Raw genomic sequence first — 26,093 nt, 5'->3', positions numbered from 1 at the left:
TCCCTCATTGCTTCTCCTGCCCATGACGGATACAAGGAAGACTCCTGCCCCTTGCAGAAGAGGATTTCTTCTGTCTTTGAAGCAGCCTTTTGCAGCGCTCCAAACCAAGCCAGTCGGACGTGCAGCGATCTGCCTGCCCCCTGCCCCTTCCCAGACTTCAGAAAAAGTCCTATTATCTGAAAGCCAGTGAGAAATAAGACATGAAACCTCACAGCCAGTTCAGAGCCTTCCAGCAGCACCTAGTATCAGTATTTTTTATGTAACGAAGCACTAAACCTGGTAGGTTTTTGGACTTCTGTAGTTAAGTCGACTCCTTGTACAGGACGTGGTGGTGCCAGCACCTAGCCCGGTGCATGCAGCTGCTGTCTGGGCACAGGGGAACCATCCAGGCCAAGCTCCCGCAGTAAGCAGAGGTTATCGCGGTGCCTGGGTCTGAAAACCCCCCAGGCCCCAGGCACGGCACATCTCAGAGGGCAAGGCAAGGGGCAGAGCAGGGCCCTCGATGGGGGAAGCAGATTTTGGTGTGCAGGGAAGGCCCCACCTGGGCACCGATACACTGATCTGATCCCTGTTGTTCTGCATGATACCAGCTGCTTTTCCAGACGCAGGGAAGGAAAGCCCTGACGAACAGGATAGTAAATGAACGTTAAGGACGTTACTCCAGAGCTCCCAGCTGTTACACACTCACTGTGAGCACTGAAAGGTATCTCGTTAAAGATGTAATACGATGTCAGCACTAACAGCTTCCTCTTGCTTTTCCTTCTAAGCGCCCAATCCTACAGAGCTTTATGAATACAGGCTGAAATCTCAAGATGGAAAGGCCGACTAAATCCCACTTAAACTTTCACAAAGGGGATTAACTGGGACTCACCCGCTGCTTCCACGGCCGCTGGCTTTCCGCAGGCAGGGCGATGCTCCCGCACGTCCCTTTGGCCACGGCGGCCGACTGGAGTCCGGCGCTCAGCCCGCGGAGGGGGCAGCGAGCTGAGGACAGCCGCTGAGGGCAGCAAACCTCGCTCGTGCCGGGCTGCAACGTGCTTGAGCAAAGGCAAAAGCATCCCGTGGAGGTACTGCACGTTTACTTGTGCTTTGTAACAGCTAAAACTACAGGAATTGTAACCAGATCTCCTTTCCAAGGGAGACCAAAACTAACTTTATAAACGTTTCCATACACAGAGAAACATCCCATGCAAGTAACAACAAGCCAGTCCGCAACACCACACGAGGCAAACTGAGCATACAAAGGGAGCCTCTGCTTACAGAAAGCACACAGGGCCTTGGCCCAAGGGAAGCGTGCCGGCTCAAAAATCCACACCCAGTGCTACGGAAACGTCCCACCTAACAGCTGAAAAAGAAAATGTTACGGTTCTATTCCACATACGGCTTAAGAGGAATAAAACTTGTATGTACTGTCATGAGCCTATGTGTAAGAAATGGGGTGCATGGAGGAGAAAGGATTTTTTTTTTTTAAAGATAAAAAGCATGTATATATGAGTTTATTACCCACTTGCAAATAAATTCCTATGCATTTAATTTCACCCATCTGTAACAAAATGCCGAATGGAAGAACACAGAATGCAACAGACAAATTATTTCATATTTTCTAGAGAGGATAAAGTCATTAAATGGGTTCGTTTGTACATTTATTGGACTAAGAGTTGGTGTAGATAATGTTGATCTCTGCAGACTAATAATGATGCACGCACACAACGAATGGCTCTGAGGCCAGAAGTAGATCCACAGTGTACGACAATATTGCATCAACAGTTCTTCCACAGAATGCCTCTATTTCCAGTATTAAAATACAGAGAAGAGTGACTTTTTTATTTATTGTGGTGAGGTAAACATTTCTTCCTGCGAAGCACTGCACTTCTAAACACCTTCGCTAGAACTGCTAACGATACCCTTCTCCTTCATTCAGTCATAAGTACATACCTAGTGGCATATTTATTGCTGTTCTAATGGTCAGACATTTTTGCCTTGAGCAATATGTAGAGAAAGGAATGGAGAAGAAAAAAACACCCTATACTAACTGAAGATAGCAACCTATCTACACTGTTTGTGTGAAGAGGCAGAGATCAGTGCAGATAATTCATTTTGATAGTTTTAATGGGAATGCCAAGAAAAATTTATTTACATTTTTCTAAGTAGAACATAGTATTGATTGGAGCTGCTCAAAAAATCACAATTAAGAATTTATTAGACAAATTTTTACCTCTCTGCCCATTTACAAAGTCTTCAAGACCAGATCACTATATTCACTCCTTTGTACTCTGTTCAATTTATTGATGAATTTCATGCAGTTCCTGTGCTGAGTGAGATTTGTACTGATTTCTTTAGTTACATGAGCCATTTGCTATTGTCTTCTGTTCCCTGAATGAATGATTCATGTAACTAACAGCTTGAATTTTGACTGTTACAAAGGCATATATAACCAAAATAAATCTTAGTCAATATCTGACTACTGAAACTTTTTTTTTCTTGTACATATTTTTGCTGATGTCTTAGAAATAAAATATTTTAAAATTTGAAAAGTTAATTTGGATTTTATTCTCAATAAATAATTCAAAGTTGTTTTTTTTTTTATTTTTTTTGACGATATATCAACTGAAGAGTACTCCATGATCCCACAGAAGACTGGTTAAGGTTCTCATCTTTAAAACCTCACTGCAGTGGCGTACTTATGAAAGAGGTTATTCTGAAAAGTTAGCAGCCATTTCCTGCCCAACAGGAACATTCTCCTAGAGCTTTCTGTATGACATGGTTACACCTAGAAATACTGCACTTCATTTCTGAAAAATAGAAAATAAATCACATTTCACCTGTTTATAGGTAAAGTATAAGAGTGGAAGGTCCTTTCACTAACAACTGCTCAATCTCTTTTCCTATTATGAGGTATACTTTTGCATCTACAAAAGAAAATCATCTTAAGGCAAAGTGTGTGCTTTCTAAAAAAAACTTTCATTTGAATAAAAATAGATATTGTAAGCACAATTTTTTTACATTATTGTAAAAATTCATAAAAATATAAACCCATTATTAGTTTGCTGACTCTACAATATAAAAAATTAATGATAGTATTGTGAAACAGGTGAACTATGTGTTTGATTAAAGAACAATCCTGTTGATAGAAGTCAGTTATTAATTATTGTATCTTATCATGAGTTTATCAGTGGCAATTTTGGAGGAAAAGCAGAAAAACAGCTTTATGAAACTAAGTATTACTTAATAAGACTCTCAATAACAAAATTACCCGACCGAGATAAAGACATACTTTTCAAGAAAGTAGCTGCAAAATTTCCAAAGCCTAATTTGCCAGCCTATAGCCCAAGTTTGCCATGTGTCACAAAGTCCCCCAGACACTGATGACTGGTTAGGAAAAGTCCACTAATCCTCTCTGAAATGGCAGGAATGACATCTTGTAAAACACAGACACTTTCCATGAGAATAACTTCAAGGAGTTATTTTTTGGCCACACTGGCCACTGCCTTCTTCGCTGCATCTTCAAGGTCATTTGCAGACGTGATGGGGAGTCCACTCTCATTCAGAATGCGCTGGGCTTCATGAACATTTGTTCCTAATAAAGAACATTGACTATAATTAGTAACGTTAATGAATAAATGAGCATTTTCTACTAAACCACTAGATTTAGTGGAGTTGATGCTTCAACCTGCACATCATTTCAACAACAGATTCAATGATTGGTTTAGACTGAGCTGAGAGGAAGGAACTCTGAATTTCAATGACAATTTTGACAGACAATGCAATCTGGTAATAGCACTTGCATCTACAAGAGGGGCTTGTGAAGATTAGAGGGTCAATCCAACATCGGTAGGGACATCCAGCAAGAGCAGTGGATAATGGATTAAGTATAAGGCCTTTAAGACACTCAGAATTTCACAGCAGACTCCTTTTTTACATTTATTCAAGTTTAAAGGACTACGTATCGACAAACACCTAGCAGTGTAGGCTGCTGATGAGAGGCAGAGAAAAACAACACTTCTGGAGGAACTGAGGTCCAAAACTCACATGCATCCACAGGAGAAGAAAAAAGAATGGCCAAAGAGGATTCAGTCAGATTTCCCATTTACTCTAGCTCTTTTTTTTTTTTTTTTTTAAACAAATTAAAAAGGGAAACCTGAATTCTCCAGAACTTTCTCCAGCAAAGCCATCAGGTTTGCTCACTGATATGTCTTGCACAACAGAAGAACTTTGAATCAGATATCTCACTGAGCAAGGGGAATGCACACTTTGGGATCACATCACCTCTCCCATGCACAAGACCCTGAGCTGATCCTCTGTAGGATCATTTCTACTCACTCCTGCAGATCAAGTTTCTTGTTCATTTGCCATGTCAAAATGCTTAATTACTTTATAATTCCTAGACCTAGCAAAATGAATTTTAATTATATTTGGAACTACACACTAATTATACCTTTAATTATTAACAAAGCAAGAAGTATACTCTGTATTGTGCAACTTCCAGAATGCTCAATTTAAAGGGTGAATTTTTAAAGGGTGAATTTGTTAGTTTATTTTTTAATTTTATTTGTCAGACATTTTATAATGTCTGAAATTATACAGCAGAAATAGAGAAATTCAGAAGTCTGTATCAACAGGGTGCTCAAGTCAGGATTCCCACTATCGGCACTGAAAAAGACCGAAGACATCTCTGTAGCAGTAGGTCCCAGTAGTAATGGGGACAATAAATGGAGACAGGGAACATTTTTTTTCTTGGAATTTTTCCCATACAGAAAAATATTGTGCTGTTTGTGACAGCCAAATGTTTAAAATTAACTTCTGCTCTTCACTAAGTGGCCAATATTAATTTACTATCAGGTCTGAATGGGAACAATACATTGGCTCTATTCTGTGCCACACTGATTGCTCTGCACACCACTTGTCTACCAGGCATTACAAAATCAGTAGAAAACAGTTCTCTAAAAAGGGAGAGAGGAGTTTATGCAGATGAATGAAAACATGAAGGCTGAGAAAATTTTATTGCTGTCAAAAGACTGAGGTTACTTACTGTATTTAATAAATAAAATATTGTTTTATAGGCCAGGCATACTACTAAACATTTTTGAGCATTTCCTTTGCAGCAATCTTTTATATATATATATATATATATATATATATAAGCTTTTTATCATATTGTGATAAGTATTTTAGATATATGGAGCATGTAGCAATTGTAATGAGATCCTGCTGAAAGCAGAGGTAAGAGTTTTAAAATTATATGTTCAGAAAATACCGAAAACATTTAAGAATCCACAAAAGGCATTATCTTATTGCAGCAGATGTTAAAATAAACAAATAAATAATCCCACTATTCTGACATTAACCTCTTGCCACTGGATGGTGTCAGAGAACTGTAAACAGAATCCAAACACAGGCTATGGAAATAACCTGCCCTGCACCTGCACGGAAATGGACAAATGGTGAAAATTCACAAGACTGAAGGCTTTGGGGCTTCTGTTGTCGTTGGTGTTTTTTTTTTTTCTTGTTGTCATTTGTTTTTGTAGTTTGTTTTTTAACTTGTCTCCTATTAGGAGAATGCCATTTTGATGAAAGTTTTTTTTTTTTTTTTTTTCCTTCTGACAAGTATTACTATCAATGACACTCCAAAGAAAAACAGGAAAGCTGTAATTTTATCAGCATATGCTGTCAGGCTTTATATTTTAAATATTCTCCTTTGGAAATTTGGGTTCTGAAATAAGCCTCTCTGTTTGTGTACATTGGATGTGTCACATTTACACCTCTTTTGCCTTGAAATCTCTGCTATCACTAGCAAAGCAAATCTATTCAACTCGTTACCTAAAAATCCTTGAAATCCTTGTAATAGATTTTACATCCAAGCATGTTTCTACAAATCGTAGGATTCTACCAGCACGCACTGTAACAAATGAGTCAAGAGGACTGCATAGGTCGATCGAAAACAACAAAAAAATCCACCCCCAGTAATACTCCAACAGGATTTTGGTGATGTTCATTATTCACCTGCACTGTCATAGACATTAGGAGCAGGCTGCGTCACCACTGCTTGGGGCTGATGGCTGGCGAGGATGCAAGATTCTGCAATGCCATCTCTAGTGATAAGCTTTAAGTGATGATCTTTACCTAGGGAACGTGAAGTTTTGGTGTCTTACACATCTTGTACCTGTTGGCTATACAGTCAAGGAAAAAAAAAAACCACAACACTTTCATTGACTGCTTACAACAGACAATTAAATTCTTTCTATTCTGCCCAACCGATTTGCCTTTCCTATCTTAACTTTTCCCAAGGTTTATTTAAATATTTTCCTCTGCTTCGTGTTTACATCCTAGAGTGGGAGAGACTCGATAGCACATTTACACTTGTGCTGAATGTTTAAATTCAGAACACTTGATGGGATAGATACAAAAGTACTAAGTATGACCTTGCAATACCCCATTCTTCATTCTTGATAAGCAATTTGGGGTAATAAAATCAGACATCCATACTGAACTGTATTTGTGCTGACAAGCCAATGAGAGCAATATACACAAACTGAAGCAAAATTTCACTTGTGTATGGAAGATTTCTGAAAAAAATAAAATCATTAGATGCTGAAGAACCCAGAAGGTCATGAATCACATGGCTAAATATAACACAACATTTCTAAATATAAGGCAACATTTTGCATTCAGGCATTTGAATAGAAAACAGTTTGCTTCTAACTGTGTTTCGACGTATTAAGTAGTTCTAAATCCTCCCAATTCTTCTTGTCCTATGAACCAGAGAAACAAACAATTCTTTTGCAGAGCGAGAGAGAAGAAAATTTCCAACATAGGAAGAAGACATCTAGTTCACAATTCTTTTTTATTCTTTCATATTTTCATCTAACACTGAGCTACATAAACGCAAAACAAGCTTTGGCTTCCATTCAGCACTGCTAGCTAGTTCTTGCAAAACTTAATTGAAATACATTACATTTTAAAGGAAAAAAAAATCCTGCATAAAAACAGCAGAAGTGAGTTTTCGACATCTGTAGAAGATAAAATTTGGAATATGTAGTTTCTCCATTTGTCCATAAGCCTTTCAAACAACAATAATCCTGCGTCTCAGCTGCTGAGTTCTTTGCCGATAAGGCAAGTAAATACATGTAATTATAAAGTTACCATTTTCAAAGAGGAGAGTAATCCTTTCTTTATCCACTGGTAAAACAGCTTGTAATTATTATACAACTGAGAACAAAGATTTGTCCACAGAATCCTGCTAAATCAAGGCAGATTTGACTGATTAAAACTCTAGTCACCGAGACACTTGTAATACAGTACAGACTCTTTGCCTGAATGCAAAGTGCAGGTCACAAATCTGTTAGATTTATGGGAATAATCATGAACCTTCCGTTAGAAGAACGGAAATCCAAAAAAGTGCCTGTCCCTTTTTCTTCTTTTGAAGTATAAAATGTTATCAGTGATGTTTTAAAAAGTCTTAGGTAGTCTTATTTCTTCCACAGTCCTCATTATTAATTCAAAATCATTACATATTTGGATAACCTAGTAGAAGTTCAAAGAAGAACAAGGAAGATGATTAAGGATCCAGAGGGATTGATTTCTGAGGAAAGATTAAAAGAACCAAATACATATATTGCATATATCGGGTGATTAAGGAGGCAGAGAAGGCAGGAGCTACAAGCTAACACTTTCTAAGTACAACATCTGAAGGCTGTAAACATCAGAGGTCATCGTTTAGAATGAATTAACAGGTAACACCAGGACTAACAGAATTATCTCCGTTATCTCTTGAATCACTAAGCAAGTCTAGGAAAAGCATCATCACAAACCTGGCGAAGAGCATGCTATCTTGGGAAGATGGTCAAAGATGGTCAAGCATCAGAAGATGCTTGTATTAAAACACGTGTTTGACTTTCTGAAGACTTAGTTTTGATCTCTGTGCATAAGCAGCGCGTGGCTCTCATAAAGGTCACCGGCAGAAGGGGAATGGGCACCACGCAGTCGCCTCCACGAGGCTTCGCGCAACCCTGAGCCAGAAGCTCTCCCGCTCCACGCCTCTTCCAGAAAAACCCAACGTGCAGTAGCTAACACAATTGGGACTTTCCTAATTCAGCCCAGGGACTGCTTTGTCTCTTGCAATCTCCCAGAAGTCACCAAAAAAAAAAATAAATCACCCTGGCTTGTGTACAATCGTGGAACACGTACCAGAGAAAGACCAAAGGCAGACGCAGCGGACTGCAGTTTAAAACAAGCGAGTTAATTCTTCTGTTTCTCTTACGTTGTTTTCAACCATTGCATTAGACAAAACTTTGAGCTATCAGGTTTAGAAGGAGAACTCATGACTTTTCCAATATCTTCACTTATAAAATGACAGCTATAATAGACAGTTACTCTGCACTTCTGATAAACTTTTTCCAGCTACAGAAGACAGGAAAAGTTTTTTTTTGCCATGACAAAAAGCTAAGCAACATTGCCTAGAGCTGATAAACAATGAGATTTTATATTGTAAAACTTCCCTGCTGGTAGCCAACATCCATCAGTCTCTCCTTCACCTGTTCCAAACTATCCAGTTAGTCTCTTATGGTGTTCAGAGGTGCTTCATCACCTAAAGAAAATCTTCACCATTGGTTTTAAAATCCATTTTATTTAAATTTTCCTGTGTTTACTACAGCAAAAGGCTACCCATGATAAACCAAGAATATTTTTATGCCCTCTGAAAATTATTAAAGCCTTGCAGGGAAATGCACCGTGGATCTTTGACAGGACCGAACTGCATATGTCAGGCTGTGCTACGTGTCTATCTTCATCAAGAAAAGCCAAAGAAGCACCCCCCTAAACAAAGGGCTTCACGGTGAGCCTGCCTCGTAAGTTTATTTTTTGAATAAGAGAAAGTCTGGGGTATTCAGAACCCTATATTTTTTTAAACCTCTTTTAGTATGAAAAAACACACTATTGTTTAGTATCTCTAATCCATAAAAAGGATGCATTTCCTTCATTCACCACCAGCGTGGAGTGAAAGGGTATTTTATACCTTTTACCCATTCAGTGACAGAAGAAGAATCTGCCTTCCTCCTTCAGGACACTTTTCAGAAATGACAGAACTCTCTGCCCACTGCCGTTGTGGTAAGGAACGGAAGAGGAGCCAGTAACCACCAAGGAGTGCTCTTCCTCTCCTCTTTATTTCTCTTTTGTTTCCAATTTAACAACTCTGGGTGTCCTATAAAATTATTCCATACCATTACCAAATCTTCTGTTTTTAATGGATTTTAGCTGGATTAGATACTTGGGCAGAAGAATGCATTACAGTAAGTTCTCTCAGAAATACCATTTCCAAACTTTTTCTTTTAATTATATTGAAGTAAATTTAAGAAAACTCTTTGTTGCTACAGGTTTAGCAATAATAGAATTGCATTCAGTAAAAATCACATGAAAAAGAAATATCTTCCAGTGAATAGAAACTTGCATCAAAATCATTTCTATTTGCATTGCAAATGTTACAAGCAAAACCATAATGCTTTCACTGCAAAATTACATCACTTCAAATACCACCTGGGACCAGGGATGCAGAAATATGCAAAGAAAGAGTTTATTGTCTTCAAGTCATTACGGATGAAGAATTGAACACATTTGTATCGTGCCGTACTAGCCTATCTTGAGCTTAGCGACCACCAAAAGCCAAAAGGGATTACTGTGCACCTGAGGGAAGATTTTGTCAGAAAGCACTAGCACTCACCTTCCAGTCTGACCACCAGAGGCACTTTCAGCTCAAGCTCTCGGCAAGCTTTGGTAATACCATTGGCAATAATGGCACAGTTCACGATACCACCAAAAATGTTTACAAGTATTGCTTCAACCTGTAGGAAAGAAACAGAGCGGGAAATTTTTAATATATATTTTACTAAACATAGGTAAGATATGCAAAGCAGGGTAAAAACGTCCCTCTGTTAGACAGGGCGTCATTTACAGACTGCTCGAAGCTTCACATCTAGAGCTTGGAGAACTTGATTCTGAGTGTACTGCTTCTGTAACATGCAGCAGTGATTAACTGCCTTGGTCGAAATTGGAATGGCAATTTATGTCATAAAAACATTACACAGAAAAGTGGAATTTCTACTTTTTAGTAAAAATAAAAACAGATTAAACAATCTACATTTTAGACTTTTTTCTTTTCATGTATTGAATCTTCAGAGGCTGGAGCTCAGAAAACACTGTTTGGATGTGTGTGTACGCACATGCAATGAAGTACTCACACTTCACAAAACAATTTGGATGCTCGCTTTATTATAAGCAGTGCAAAGGAAGTGGTAATATAGTTGCCTTGACTCGATAAAGAGGAGTAAAATTAATTAATTCTAATTAATAAGGGAAGGCATGTAATGAAGAGCGTTCATTAATACAGATTAATTGATAACAACCTTGAAAAACCGTTATTCATCAGTATATTGAAACTGAAATTCCTGCACCCGATTCACAACTAAATTATACTTCACAGGATACAACACTCTGGGTCCTCAGCTCGAAAGGATCACTTGATTTCTGTGAAATCAAATACAGTGACAGTAAAATCTAGCAATAACAGCAGGTAAAGACCTTTGTGTTGTTACAGAATCCTTACCTGTGAAGAAGCTACCAGTGGTGAAACCTTACAAGGCCCCTTCTCTGCCTTGCTCCAACTACTTGGGCACACGCAAACACTCTCAGTGTTAGGAGGTAAAACATACAAAAAGGGAAAACAGAGCCCCTTCAAACTCTCATGCCATTAACCCTTATGGTAGGGAGATACCTATGCAAAGTGCTTGGATGTTAAAATGTACTAGTGATGCACTCTAGCAGCAGGACAAGCCCAGACACTGCTTTGCCCTTTCTAATACACGCTCCTAATTCAGGGACATTGCACCAGGCACGTGACAGATCAACTTAACCAAGGGTGTTTACATTATTAGAGATAAGGAGGAGGATTTTATGCTCAGTACAGATATTTTAATTCCTAATGCAGACATTCTCATTTAAGGATCTGCTTTTCAGCTTTCAAGCTGAATTCTAATCAGGCCCTCTAATCCATTGGCAGCAAAAGGAAAAAAAATGTTGAAGGAAATTAGATGCAGCTTGGATAATTGATGTTTGTATGCTTGGCTTTAATAAAAATACACTGTTAAATTAGAGAGGAGTCTAAAAGGATTCAATCAATAAGAAACTGAATCAGGTACAGAATTCAATCTTGGGTTTTATTGTAATCTTCCAAATAAGCCAACAGATCAGCCCAAATGATGCTGAGATTCACCTTAACTCCTCAGAAATTCATGAACATTGTTTGTATGTGCTTCTGCAGCCTGACTGGATCTTGCATTTCTAGTTGAAAGAACTTTAACATTCAGACCCAGCAGATGGATGAAAAGGTTTTCAGTATTTCATGTGCACAGAGAATGCATGATCTCTGTGTCATTCAAGTCTGTAAGAAAAATAAACCTCCCATTGTGTATCAGAATTCTTACGCATTGGCATTCTCAGTATCTAATGCATATGGAACATGAGATTTATATTAAGAGGGCAAACAGTTCAGTACAGGACAGGTTACTTGGTAGCATTATTACTCTAATTACCATTTCTACCCAATAATATATACCTTACAAAATTACTTTGTATTTCAGCAACATTATTAAGGAAATTCAAGTATATCCACAAGTTGGGCTCTTTCCATCCACCAAAACAATTGACAGATGTGATATCACCCTCAGATGTACTCGCAATTGATTATGGACTCCTCTGGAGAAATAAGGGAACCCACAATAGCATTAAGACATCACCATCAGTGGTGGTAACAACCCACAGTCTGCCCGGTCCAAGCACCAGGGCTGGAAAGCAAGAGTGATGGAAATTTTACGCAGATCTGTTTCAATATAAAATCATTATTGCCTTATTAATAACAATTTTAATTTGTAGCAACTTACTTTATGTTAAAGTAAGCCTTAGCAAGGTTTGACAAAGCCTGCAATTCTATCTGGCACCAAAAATAAATAAAATACCCCATATAAATATATTTCTGTATTAATTGAAGTAATTGCGATAAGAGATTGCTGTTAGACTTGTTGTGGATCACTGACATAATCCACGAGGCTGCCGGTTGAAAGCAATTAAGGGCATTGCAGGTGCAGCAGAAGCACAGCTTCACATACCTGCCTGCACTTGAAAAATGCACTTAGTGTATTTTATTATTATTATTCTAAAATGTTCCTAGGCCTTAACAAAATGCACAATGACATCAGGTCACTGTACACTTCAGGATGACTCCGGGCAACACCTATAAAGCACTCCACCTTTCCTAAAGCCCATTTAGAAATCTATACACAGGCCGTCTCGCTGTCTGCAGCTCTGCGCTCCAGTCTGCTGAACATCCTTCTGCACTAACACCACACATCTATATGCAAAAATAGAGAGGACAAAACCTTGACACTTGCAAGTTGTTCTTGCTCTTTCATTTTCCACCTTTGTTACCGCCACAGAACACCTTTGTGACCGCCACTAGAACAGACTTTGGAGAACAACGCGCTGCAGCGCTGAGCGATGGCAGAAGTTTCATATCTGGTGAAACTCAGAATCTCACATAAAACACAACTGCAAACTAACCTGAGGTCTGATAATTGCTTTAAGACAGTCTAAGCATGGGCAGCCACCAAAGAGGGCAGCCTTGCTCGGAGTAGCACCCCCGACGGATGCCCACCAAGCCCACCAACAGACAGCACCAGGCCGAGGCGAGGGAGAGCCCTCGACAGCTGTTAGGGCCTGGGATGGAGTGGGAATAACCTTCCCTGCTAACACAGGCTCACGTCAGCTTATGCCAGTTGTGAAATCTTTTCCTCAGCTGTTGCTTTTCAGGATCAGAATAGGCACGCAAAAAATGCATGGGCAAAACCTCAGCTAGAGACCTGTCCAACCCCCAAATCACCAAGACCATGATTTTACAGCACAGATCTCTTCTGAATATTAGTGAAAATGTATACTGGAACGTAAGTTGTTGGTTTTTTAAATGTATTTTATCATAAAACAAGATATTTCACGATGTCCAACAGAGAAAGCTCAAAAATGTAATTATTCTAATATTCAAATCCCCTAAAACCAGATTTCTGTTAGTGTACTTTTTTATGAGAATGTCTCATAAAAAAAACACAAAACATCATCGAAACTGATGACAGCATGAAAGGTTTTCAACAGTTTTCCATCTATTAGCAGTGTCAGACACGTCTTAGTGACTTTGTATGCATCTTTTTCCCTTATATGCACACAGAGATGCATGAATACCAGGAACTATAAATATTATTATAAAATCACCAATATAATCTGACCTTGCTGTAAATTGTTGCTCTGAAGCTCAATCCATTTATTTTAGTTGAAAAGAAGCTATTCAGCAACTGTCAGTAAAATCACATCTGCAGCAAATTAAAAGCTACACGAGGAAATCGCTTGCTTACAGTTTGCTTTGACTGAAATCTGAAAAAAAACACCTTGACATCTCAAGCTAACTAAATTCAGGTTTTGACCACTCCCAACTCTTTCATCAGCTAAAAATGTACCCAGACACTATGAAACAGCCTAAATTTGTCAAGATTTCTTCTCCAGAATGGCACGGGTCACATCTACGTTGAAGCAGTTGCTTCGCATGCTACAGTTGGCAAACATGCTCTTGCCTGGAGGCTCCTAGTGCTCTCTGAGGTTAAAACATGCATCATATCTCCCAGCCCTTCTGGTCAGCAGGGTCTAATTTTATGTCCTCAAAAATACATTTATTTTTTTACCAAACTAATCTGTGAAGTTGCCAGAAAACAAAAAAGAAAAGCAAGCCTGCAGCATACTACCAGGCAATACTGAGACAAATAAAACAAAGCCATGAATAAAATGGGATGTGAGTTTCTTCATTTCCAATCTAGTAAGCTGTATTTAATCCTTCTTATTTTTCCACTGGCCTTTATTATTCATTTATTCACACCTTACAGCATTTGTTTCAACGTGAGAGAAGCAGATTACCTGCAACTTTCAATACCACGCAACAAAAACCAGATGCCATAAATCTGCATCCTTACTCCACCCTTCTGCTCCAACTGATAAGTCAGACAGAAACATTTTTAAATGTCCCTGTATTACTATAAATTGGACTGCAGGTCAAATATAGCTTTTTATTATCCAGTTTTGAAATCTTACTATAATCCACTAGCTTTTTATATAAGGCTACATTTATGGTTCATTTGCAAATAAAGATTAAATCTACTGTATCAGAGTGGGAGAAAGAGCCACAAATGCAGAAACAATTGCTTAAAATCTCCACTAGAGGACAGTGCAACTCAATGTGGAAAGGGAATATAAAAATCCCCCTTGAGAGAAGAGCAGGGTTATTTTTTTTCTGCTTAAAGTCAAACCATCTTATTTTACTTTATAAAATGAGAAGCAAAATAGTATTTTGCATCTTTGGGATGGAACTTTTACAGTCTGGAGGTGATAAAATTAAGAAGGATGAGTCATCTAGAAGCAATGCGAGAACGCTTGCAGTCAAAAAATATGAATACCATGCAATTTTGAATGTTTTTGACTATTTTAAAATGGGCCAGGGTTTAAAATTCATTAGTAATGTGCCATAATATCACAGGAGGACAGGAACTCTGATGAATGCCCAAAACAAAATTCAGACTTTCTTGCAGTATGGGGGCAAGACCGGTTGACAGGTAGGAAAAGCACATTATTTTCTCTGATGCTATTTTTTGGCTTCTGTTTGAGAGGTTCCTGAGGAACCTAAGTCTCTCTGAGAGTGAATGCCTGGTTTCTGCTACACCCAGTTGTTGTCTGTTATGCCCTTTTCTTGCACGGCTGGTGAGATGGCAGCCTCTGGCCTGCACACCAGTACAGCACTGGGGGAAGCCCTTTTAGCAATGCAACTCCTTTGGTGACACAGTAAAAATCCCAAACACCACAATTCTGTAAAATCAAAACTTTGCAACTTCAGCTTCTGATGCGCTAAAATAGCCTACAGTCTTGAGATTTTGCTGATTACCACAAATTCAGGATCTAGACCGGGACACAATTGCATTGGCTTTTGCTAGTTTGAAAATCATTCAACAATGATACCCTGACGATTGGCCAGATCGTGTTTGTGGCCCCTTGATGGGGTAAGAAAAGCACTCAGGTAAGCGGGGTCCTGCAGCAGGGAGAGCTCTGACACCAAAGACAGCTCAGGATGGACCACCAGGAACACCTCAGTCCTTACAAGAGTAAGGAAAGGGAGGGAAAGAAAAATACTGAGGCCACAAAGTACTATTGTCAAGTATATTTGAGAATCAAAACAACTTTTAGCACTGTTTTGGGGATGGAATGCACCTGGCAGTTCCTAAAACAATTGAATTTCTGGTGCCAATATGAGGGGATAAGTTTTCTATCAGATCATGGGTACAAGGAATAAAAAAGCATAAATTAAATTTGTTCTGACTATCATTTAAATATCCGAGCTTCAAGGAGATCAAGCCCCTGGATAAGCCAATCAGGATGCAGATCAAAATACGATGAAGGGATGAGGACTACTTACACGACTGCATATTGCAAGAGCAAAACAACGCACATGATCAGTTCCTCTGTATAAGATGAGTGTGCAATATTTCAGATTTCATTTAAATCTCTGTGCATCCAGAATCAAGCATAGCTGCATGTTTAGGTCTGATTTGGGGGATTTCATTAAAGCAAAAACAAGATGCGCACATGCCACCCCTCTCACGGGTATATTTGGTAAGCGCTGGTCGTTAAATACTTTGGGAATTCATCTTATTTGACTGCACCATATGAGTATAATAGGTTATAAATACCCTCCAAATCCACTTACCTAAGATGGTCTATACAGTAGTATGACTGTAAAAGGTCTACTCAAATTGATCCATTATTTGAATTTTGCCTCTGCACTAAAGATTTAATTTCTCAGAGATACTGTACTGTGTGCTACCTTTAACGTCTTTAGTGTCTTTAGTTCAAGTTAGATTTCTGATAAACAATAATCAGCTTTCTGAAAAATAACGTAGCAATGTGATCATCATTTAAGCAATGCCATACAATGGGAAGCACACTATCCTATCTCAGCAATGTGCTGTGTCCTAGGATGGATCTGTGTACAGTTTCATCATGCTTTATGTTGTGTCAAAAGGCAAAAGGCCAAAAAAATTTACATCAAACTAAAAAAAAAAAAGGAATATTCCTGGAAAGAGTGTACCTGGAGAACATGGATACATAAAAATGGAACTCATACAATACTCAAAGCCTAGCATAGGTACTGTCAGATGAATTATTTTAACAGTAAATTACACTGTTCAGTGCATTTTAGTGTTACAGAAACTTGGTAAGTTACCCAAGCTGATACAGTTAAATGATACAATCCTGAATATCTAAAAAAAAAAAACAACCCTTGACTAAATAGACCTGTTGATGTGATGGTTAGTTCAAGTCTTTATTTTTAATTCAAAAGCCAGTTAAAAATGCACACATGATAAATTTGGGAAGATCTCAAGTGCACCTTCTCTCTAGCTGGTTGGCCATTGATTTGACTTTCAATAATATGTGAATGAAGTTTGACAAATACCAGTCAAATTTCTAAACAAAGTACATTTCAACACATCACTTTAAAACTTTTTCTAAAATTGTTTTAAAACAAGGAAAAAAAATCATGATCTTTAAAGTAGTCTTAGGATTTCTCTGTTTATTGAAACTTGGGAAGTCACTTTACGTGAAGATTTCCTCTTCTGTTTGAAGAAGGGACAGAAATCCAGGAGCTGGATTTTAAGAGGGACTCCACATGTCAAGACACTCACACCATAAGACTTCACACCACCCCTGCCATTTACTTTTTCCATCGTGTGTTCAGCTCTACACCTTCTTCTAGGTAAGGGACAGGCCTAAATACTACTTTTCAAACCATTACGGCAAGGGATTTATTTCCTGAAACCAATACCCATCGAAACCATCTTTATTACCCCTCTTTAAAAATACCCTTAAAGACAGAAATACTATATTTACCTGGAGTATCAAAATACTAAGCAATTATATCCACCTCAAGGGAGAAAACAGATGAAGAACAGCAACTCTTCTGCTCTAGGGAGACTTGGGATCTTCCTAGTTTGTCACCTGAGAAACATCTCTGACATCTATTCCCCATGCAGAAGAATATTAAATGCTACAGAAACTGCTATCTAGGTCACACTGTTTTTCTTACTGAGACAATATGAACTTTTAGAAAGGAATTCTGTAATTCCCAAAGCTTAATTAAAGTATAAAAATGCCTTGTCATGGGTACTGAACTGCATATACACATCTGAAATCTCCAAATAATTAGAAATCGTTCTTTTATGGTAACATGGTAGTCATCAAAAACCTGAATTACTGTGCTCATTAGGTTCTGAATTACTACCACATAAAAATCAGCTAACTATTAACACATAAGTAAAATCAAAACGGAAATAATAAAACTAAGGAAGGTACAAAGAAGGGTAACAGATACTGAACAAGCTTTGTATACAGAACGAACAAATAAACTAGGGCTTTCCATCTTAGAAAAAGGAAAGCTGAAGGAGGTTATATAGGAAAGACTGCAAGTAGCAAGAGGAAAAGGAACAGGGTGCAATCACTTAGTGCCTGCCTCCAGGTAATTTCATTGCCTAGCCCTCAGTTCCTGTAATGCCAGAGATGGGGGAAAAATAAAGGGGCACTTTTACTGTCATTTTTAAATACAGCATATAGTTATTGTGTGGAACTGATTGCCACGGGTTATTGTGTATGTCAAAAGCTTACATGAGTCCAGAATACAGTTATAAATTTGCGGAAGGAAAGCCAGAGGCTGGTAAATACAAGGATATCAAAGATTACTAGAAAGCAGGGGGAACATATCAGAAGTACCCTCACAGCCTTGTCCTTTTCTTACGCTCTTCTCTGGGAACCTGTTTTTGGCTGCCATTGGAGACAGAAGGTTGGATCAAGACAGATCCAAGTCTTAGTCAATGCAGTTACATTCTTCCATTAAAAAGAAACAGATATCCATCATTTCTTTATTATACCTATGCAACCCCTGTCTGAATTAAATCACTAAACAGTTAATACGTGAGTCATTGTTCCTTCATCAGCTTCCCTGATTACAGTACTGCCTCATCTCAGCAGTTACCGTGTAATATTGTCGAAGTATGTGGCATTGGACAGGCGGTCAGAATAGGTGATTTTGATTACATTTTTAAATTTTCATTTCAATACTATTAAATTCCTTGTTCTTTCCTATCCTTTTGTGGATAGGGCTCCAATCAGAAAATGGGAACTTAAATTCAGGTGTATCACTTTGTCTACATGGAGAACAAATTTAAGAATAGCTTGTGTATGCCCTCCTCTTGCTTCATCAAGCTTTCTCATTAAGCAACGGGCACTCGTAGGAAAAAGAGCAAGTTCCCTGGGACATACCAAGCCCTAGATGGAAGACAGTGTAAGCAGAATTAGGGACAATTTCCTCCTACCTTGCTGATGAGCCTGCAGCATTTCCCAGCAAGCAGAAGGAGATGTATGGCAGACTACTACTCATCACCTCCGACCTTCCCAGTTGGCACCAACAAGTAGCCAACTATCAGGACTTGCTACCACCTAAACGTTACTGAACAATTTTGTCCCAGAAAAGTCTCTTTGGAAAACTGGCCTCTCTGGCAGAGAGGCTGAGAACAGTGTTGCTGAAAGACGGATGATGAACCTTATTGTTTGCAAGGTTCAGATAAAGTAATTTAAAAAAAAAAAAAGTGACAGTTTAAAAATTAATGGCCAGTAATAACATCCTCACAAATAGGATGCTAAGCTAAGATCTGTATTATTATGAAATGGGATGACTCAGGAGCTGACAAAGTGGTTCTACATCCTTTTTGGATTGTCTTGCTACTTGCAAAATCATAAAATGCAACTTTTTTTTTTTTCCTTATAACAAGGGGGGAAAAATAGCCTGACTCTTTGATAAGTACAGATCAGTGATGTTACTTTATTCCCCATAATAATCTAACCTCTCATGTTTATTTTTGATAAACTTTTCCACGTTTTCTGTATTCAAAAAAGGAATCAACTTCAGAGAAATAATTATTCGATAATGATCTACCAGACACTTTTCACAAATTTATCACAGAATCTTATAATAAAAACAGTCAAATGTTTTAACCGCAACCACAAAGTGATATAATCAGCAAATCTGAACTGTGAAACAAGTTATAGAGCTACAGTAAGAACCAGATGGAGTGAGCATAAAATAATCACAGATAAGCCAGCATAAAAGAACTTAACTTTAGAGTAATCAAGGTTGAGATGCTCAAGGCAGCCATGGGGAGTCATACACATTAAAATTAACAGGAGACCCATGTAAATCAGTCTACTTATTATATTTCAGTGAGGTTCAACACATGGAACTGTAGGTGTCTCATTTAACCATATTGCTCTCTTTGACAAGAGGTTTGGCAGTATGGTCAAGGAAAATATATCTAGGAGAGCCAGTCTCAGTATGCTAAACTACCTAAAATATCCAGATAGCTGTTAACTTCAATGAAAAACAGAAGATCTTGTGAGGACTTAAACTCTGACATTAAATGGCAAAAAAAAAAAAAAAGGTCTGAATGAGCCTCAAATGCATGCAGCCCTAACGCCTGAAACTAAGCATGATCAAAACAAACAAATGCTCAGCAAATAAAAACTGCCCATCTATCACACAGCCAACAGCTGTCATTTGGCTTCTGTAACCGACTTCTTCTAAATTCAGATTTTCTGGAGCGATCAATACTGTAAGATATTGGCAACCTAACCGTGGTTCCTTGGTGCAGGAATCCAAAGAAGGAAAAAAAAAAAAAAACAACTCCTAAACTGTTTCAGAATCTTGGTCTGCTGCAAAAAACAATCGATCATAATTTTAAATACTAAGTGAACAGTTAAGTCCAGAACACTCTCGTAGTTTTTGGTTTTCAAAATCAGATAAACAAGCATATGCAGAGCAGACTTCTTATTCTACAAACTGGTAGCATAAAAGTGAAATTACAGGTTTATGACCCTCTTGTGGCCACTTTTATATTTTTTGCTGAATGGTAGATGGAAAGGAGAAGTTTCCCCTTGTCAGGGAATCCTTTTTGTCACCTAACACACCTTGTTCGCAGACACACAGAGCCTAGAATGTATCACGATTTGGGTAAAGCTGTATAAAAAATGCAAATTCAAAGTCTCTGTTTCAAAGATAACAATATAAATGGTTACAAGCAAGGAAATTAATGCAGGCAGAAACAATTTAATGCATGCATTGCTTGTAGTTTTTGTTAATCACTTTTTAAGTACTTAAGCACAGTAGTAGCTAAAGAGAATTCGAAAGAGAGATTACATAAAAATGTTTCCAAGTGGGTGTTTCATGCTGAGCCGCAGTCTGCCGTAGCAGCGCTGATTAATCACGGAAGCCTTGCCTTCACTTTCAAGGTCCTTAATGGCCCACCACAATCCCATCCCCACCCTCTCCTTTCAGGCATCAAAAAGGTAGATTCCTGCCTCCATTCTGTACTGCCAGCTGATGGCAGCCTCTGGCTAAGCTCAGCCAGTCAACCCAATGCATTTTCTCATGCTGACTTTCATGTCTAAGGGAAGCTTTCCATTAAGATTCCCCAATGCCATTCCACTGACACCTTTTAGTCATGACATCCTCAACCCTGAAAAAACCTTAAGGCTTGACAAAGGTAAGGCTACTGGCAAGCTGGAATCACTGTGATTGCAGCTCTCCATCTCCATTTTCCAACTTGGACCACGCTGGAACCTTAGGGTACAACCCTCTAACAGCTAGAATCCAACTAAATCAGAAATGAAAGGACAAAGGAGCAAGACTTTGCCTTTCTACCTAATAGGACTTCGCTGTAATGCAAAATCATCTCCTAAAACTGTGAGCTCCTTGAATTAGAGACTTGGATTTTATTCTGCGTTGACACACTGTCTGGCACCATGGAGTCCTGGTCCATCAAGAGCCAGTGTAGATGAAGAAATACCAGAAGTAACAGCAACAGCAATGACACTGTACTGTAACAGCAATTAACCTAATCCAAATGACTAGTTCAACAGAGAACTGATGTACTGGCCCTGAAAGCCAATCCACATGCACTTCAAGCAATTGTCTTTTAATTCACCCTAGTTGCCATTTTGCTGAAACAATTCACCTCCACAAAGGTAATGCTAAATAAACGTGGTTACCTACAGCCAGCACCTCAGCAGTGTGTGGATATATTCTCACCAGCACCAGCCCTAAATATTAACAAATTACCGTTCTGGGAAGCAAGATGACGTGTGCTCAAAAGATCTTATCCGTGTCCTTTGAAAGGGACAAGAACTCACTGGTTCTCAGTGGTGTTGGCACAAAAGCTGGATGAACTGCAAACCTTCCCAACAAATTCTTTTTCTAAAAGGCGCTGATCTTTTGGGTGGAAAATTTCACAAATAATCACAGTTCTATGAGATGCTACTCTGAAGTATTGTACATTTGGTCTTTAGGGCACCAACACGTAGTTGAAAAACTAGAAGAACTGCTTCTTCGATTCATTATTTGATTTGATAAGGCCATCTATCAATTAAGTGGGGCCGCACTCTGAAAAACCCAAGCTGAGCACTTCTCAAAAGCCAAGAAACCCTGCAGGACTCTCAGCAGCTCTTACCTTGGTGACACCTTAGAGTGTTTGCAAACAGCAGACAAGAGGATTCTGGTTTACTTCAGCCTAATTAAAATGTTTTAAAAGAATGTAATTACAATATGCCAAACCACACAAATGTAAGGATCTTTGCTACAGAGAATTAGTGATGAATTGAATAATTTTTTTTTAATCAAACTGTTGGCAAGCGGTGTGGGTTTCTTGTTTGTAAACAACCATACTAATGCTAAACATATTTATTCACAACTTGACACGAAATACAGCTCTGTAATTAATCATTTCCCTATCTAATTCAGACAAAATAAAACCCCAAACTTGTACCCCTCTCTTACTATGAAACAGTCAGTTACACACAAATGAATAATTATCTGAATTATCAACTATCTACAGATGCACAGCTCTTTTCAGCCCAGACAATGGCACACCCCTGATGCATGCTGGTAATCCCTCACACATTCACTTATTCTTTGTTTCAAGTGAGGAAAAACTCCTTACATATTAAAAAAGCTCAATCACAGGCTATTTAAACTATTGTTTCAGGTTATCTATTAATTGCAGGCTTCCCTATCTATATTCATTGCTAAGATGCCAGCAGTCTTATTAATTGAAAAATGCCTGCTTGAGTGGGTAAAAAGTCAAAGGCCATGGGTTAAGACTAATTCTGTAAAAATACAGTAACATTTAAGCTGTGAAAAGTTGTCATTGGAATTAACTACTTGAAATCCTGTCTTATTTTGATAACACAAAGGCTGAGTTGCAAGGAAAAAAAATATTCATTAGAGTTTATTTAATTTCACAGGCTCATATAATTTGCAAGAATAATTTGCTTTTCATATCAACAGATGTTTAGATTTGAAAGACTGTATGACTATACTTCCTGTAAAATGGTATTTTCATCTTCTGAAATTCAACAATTAGGAGTCAATATGAAGACAGAGAGAGAACTATGTTGCTTATGTAAAAAGATTCAGTTATTTGAAGGAATGTAATATCAATCCTAAATAGACCAGAAATGTGATATGCTACTTGAATATGATTTTGACTATAATGGCAGAATTTGCATGTTTTTTTTTTTTTTTTCCCCACTTACATGGAAAAAATAGATTTACAAGGTCTTTAGAAGCTCACTGCATTCAAACAGAATAAAACTAACATGCAGGCATACTGTGCAAGTGACATCTTTTGCAATCCAAAACTTCTGCTGCTGATAAAAATACAAATAAAAACCACAACACAAACAACTAAAGACACAAAAGAACTCACCACATGCTAAGACTTAGACTAGAATAACATGATTCCGCTTCTTTCCAACACTTTTTCATTACGTTTAACCCTTGAACTAACAAAATGCCAAATCTCTTTTTTTTTTTTTATGACTTAATACAAGCTTGCTCTAGAAGTCTAACTTAGAAGCCAACCACTTTGTTTAGATACCTGTAACTCACCTACAGAATTGCAAACTGGTTGTCAGTGGTGTGATGGAAAGACGAGTAAGAAAGGAAGAGAAACAATTTAACTTCATAATCCATGAAGCCAACTGAATGATTCTTGAACAACAACAGATGATAATACATTCATTATCAAAGTTTCACTTTGTCGTTTGTCTTCACTGTCTGCAGCTGACAGATACACTCATTTATAATCCTTTGCCAGACAGACTGCAAAACTCTTTTGAATTAGTCCCTCAACTCAAGCCTATGAATTCAATTCTTTCCACAAATGACTGGGCAATGTTTCAAAATTTTGCTTCAAGACACCCAAAAAGCCCTGTATCTCACTGAGCAGAAAAACGAACAACAAGCTATTCCATATATCGCTGGAATGATGATTCTTTTCAGAATTACAGAAAATCTGGATGAATATTTTTAGAGGTATCAAAAGGAAAGCATGAAGAAAAACTCTTTGCTCTACAAACTCCTGAGCAGTTCTAATTTTGATCCAAATTATAAGTGTATCTAAATTTCTTAGAACTTTCAATAGAGTCCAAACAAAAATTGTTATTAAACCTGGTTCACTGGCTATTCTTCCATTTCACTTAAATACCGTAAATAGATTGGACCATACTGTTCATAACCATGAAGAAAACTACTCTCCTTTCTAAAGTTACATACTTTCTTTCTTCTTCGTTCCAAAGCCAAAAGTATATTACAACTGAAATTGAATAAAGAAAAATATACAATTTACAGAAATAAATCCACAAATTAATTAAAGATGAGGTAAATGGTACAGTGACTACTGTATCACTTCTTTCCTTTGGGATTATTCTGGTCATAGAGAATGAGATTGTTCAAAAAATCCTCCATGAGCACATGATCAAAGCTATCTCAGAAATGGGAGGATTACCAATTGCGACTCCAGGCAACACATTACTGCAATCAAAATTGATGCAAATCAGAAATAAGAAGCACTGAAAAAGTATGAAAGGTCCTTGCTGAGACAATCAGTACATGTCTCATAAATACCGAAATGCTTTCCATTTGCATCTGTCATCATTTCTTGATTTTTCAACTATTCAGATGAGAAATCCAAACATTTGATTAACAATGTACTGAGAGGCTTTAGACCTCAGAGTTAAAAAATGAACAAAATGTGTCAGCAAGTTACAGCTACTCATGCATTATTATTAAAATAAACAAGCATTTATAAAGGTTGCTTTGCAAGAGATTATTAAAGTAGTAACTTGATGTGAAAGAAGCAGCATTATCGAGGATCTAAATGAAGTCAGGTAGGATTCAGAAAAAAAGTTCCAGAATAAAAGGGTCAGTGTTCATTTAACAGAAAACTAGCAGTGAATGGCTCGAGGTTTCAAGATATGTATAAATTCTTTAGAAAGGTGAGGAGTCACATAGCCAATGGTCTAAAGGGAGAAAATGAATTGGGGACAGTCAACAGAAAAAGAGAGGGAACAATAATAAAACAACAATGAAATGATTCAATTTACCAGTTCCTGCCCTCTTATCTGTGAATATATTTTTCTGCTCAAGTAGAGCAGCAAAATTGTTCTACTTGGCAGCGTTTTATTTATCCTGTCAAAAAAGAACACTTGCTCAAAGTTCAAATAACTGAGTTTGTGTAACAAAGCATCTAAATACTTGTGCAAAATTCTTAATTTTTTATATAAGTTTTAAATACTTAATGAAGCAGAGATTACGAACAATCAGATGCAGAACCATTTCACAACAGTTTCAAACGTAAACAGGTGTGCTACCTCACAGAGCAATCAACATAGTTATATTTGTCTTTCATTAATCCCTATGTGATGAATTCATTTACCTGTTCACATAGAGAACATTTTTTTATAGTCACCATATCAGAAGAATATGCAGAGAACATACAAACCAATTTAAAATAAGTCATTGCTATTGAAATTATAATTTCAGATTGACCTTTACAAATACATTTAACCACATCAAGCATAAAAATTTTATTTTAGAAAAGTCAATACAAAGTTTTGGTAAATTAAAAAAAAAACTTCGAAAGTCTGCTTAATATTTTTTAGGTTTGTAATTGCCTCACGTAGGGTTTCCTTTAACTTTTCTCTCGTTAGGAGCTATCTGTTAAAGATTACTGTCAGAGATATAATGACTAATGGATGACAATTCTGACCCAAACTGGTAACACTCATGTCTGGTGTTTACTGCTTCTTTATCTTTTCCTTGAAGGACAGGCTAGTTTGGATACAACAGCTCACTGTCTTGGTGTATCAAAGGAATCAAAGGAGGCTTATTCAAGCAAATTACCAAGGCAAAACCAAGGATGTGACATATCACTGTCACCAGGATGTTTGGATTCTTAGTCTAAGCAGTTATGCCTCCAAAATGGCCATTGTTTTTTGCACCTATTTAGAAGGAGCACTCATTCAATGTCATCGTCTCAGTTATTTTCTGGCCCAGACTTTAACTTCCCATAAAATTTCCTTTCCTGCAAAACAACTGTGGTCCAGTTAATCACCATTATAGCCTGCCTCTATTATTACCTGCTAGGTTTTGATTACCAGCACCTCAGCAAATTCAATATCACTGATTTCCACTTATGGCTACAGCTGTGATGATGACTTCTAGAAAACAGTGGAACTGGCAGAAAATGCTGAAGCAGTTCTACACTGAGAGCTCGCTGCTTTCCCCTTGATATAAAATTCATGCAGAAGTTACAAAGCTACCTTTGAAATCACTTTTTTTTTTTTTTTTTTAAACCAATGATATCCCATATTCCAATACTGTGGAAATGCAACCCTCCTTTATGCCCCACATTTATTATTTGACAAATGAAATTCACAAACACATCTAATGGGAGAGCTGTGAATGCTCCCAGTGAATAATGGCTCACATGAAGGCACCAAAATTCTTTCAAGCATTTTGCAGCTGAATGACTACGAACCTACCTGGTGCTAAGTCTAATGTTGGCTCATCCATACATCAA

The 26,093-nt window shown here is 37.8% G+C and overlaps 1 protein-coding gene across 1 annotated transcript in view; it reads right to left on the bottom strand.

Moving 5' to 3' along the window:
- Window positions 1-1,626: 1,626 nt before the first annotated feature.
- SUCLG2 (succinate-CoA ligase GDP-forming subunit beta) overlaps window positions 1,627-26,093 on the bottom strand; it is a 114,384-nt gene continuing 89,917 nt past the window's right edge. Inside the window, exons 10-11 of the mRNA XM_013180341.3 lie at window positions 9,713-9,833; window positions 1,627-3,577 (exon numbers count right to left, since the gene is read on the bottom strand). Of these exons, the coding sequence (XP_013035795.3) occupies window positions 3,462-3,577; window positions 9,713-9,833 (237 nt within the window). The 3' untranslated portion in view covers window positions 1,627-3,461. The remainder of the gene's footprint in view (window positions 3,578-9,712; window positions 9,834-26,093) is intronic.

The sequence above is a fragment of the Anser cygnoides genome, chromosome 10 (genome assembly GCF_040182565.1).
Source record: "Anser cygnoides isolate HZ-2024a breed goose chromosome 10, Taihu_goose_T2T_genome, whole genome shotgun sequence".
NCBI lineage: Eukaryota > Metazoa > Chordata > Aves > Anseriformes > Anatidae > Anser > Anser cygnoides.
This window is presented reverse-complemented; position numbering and strand designations above follow the sequence as displayed.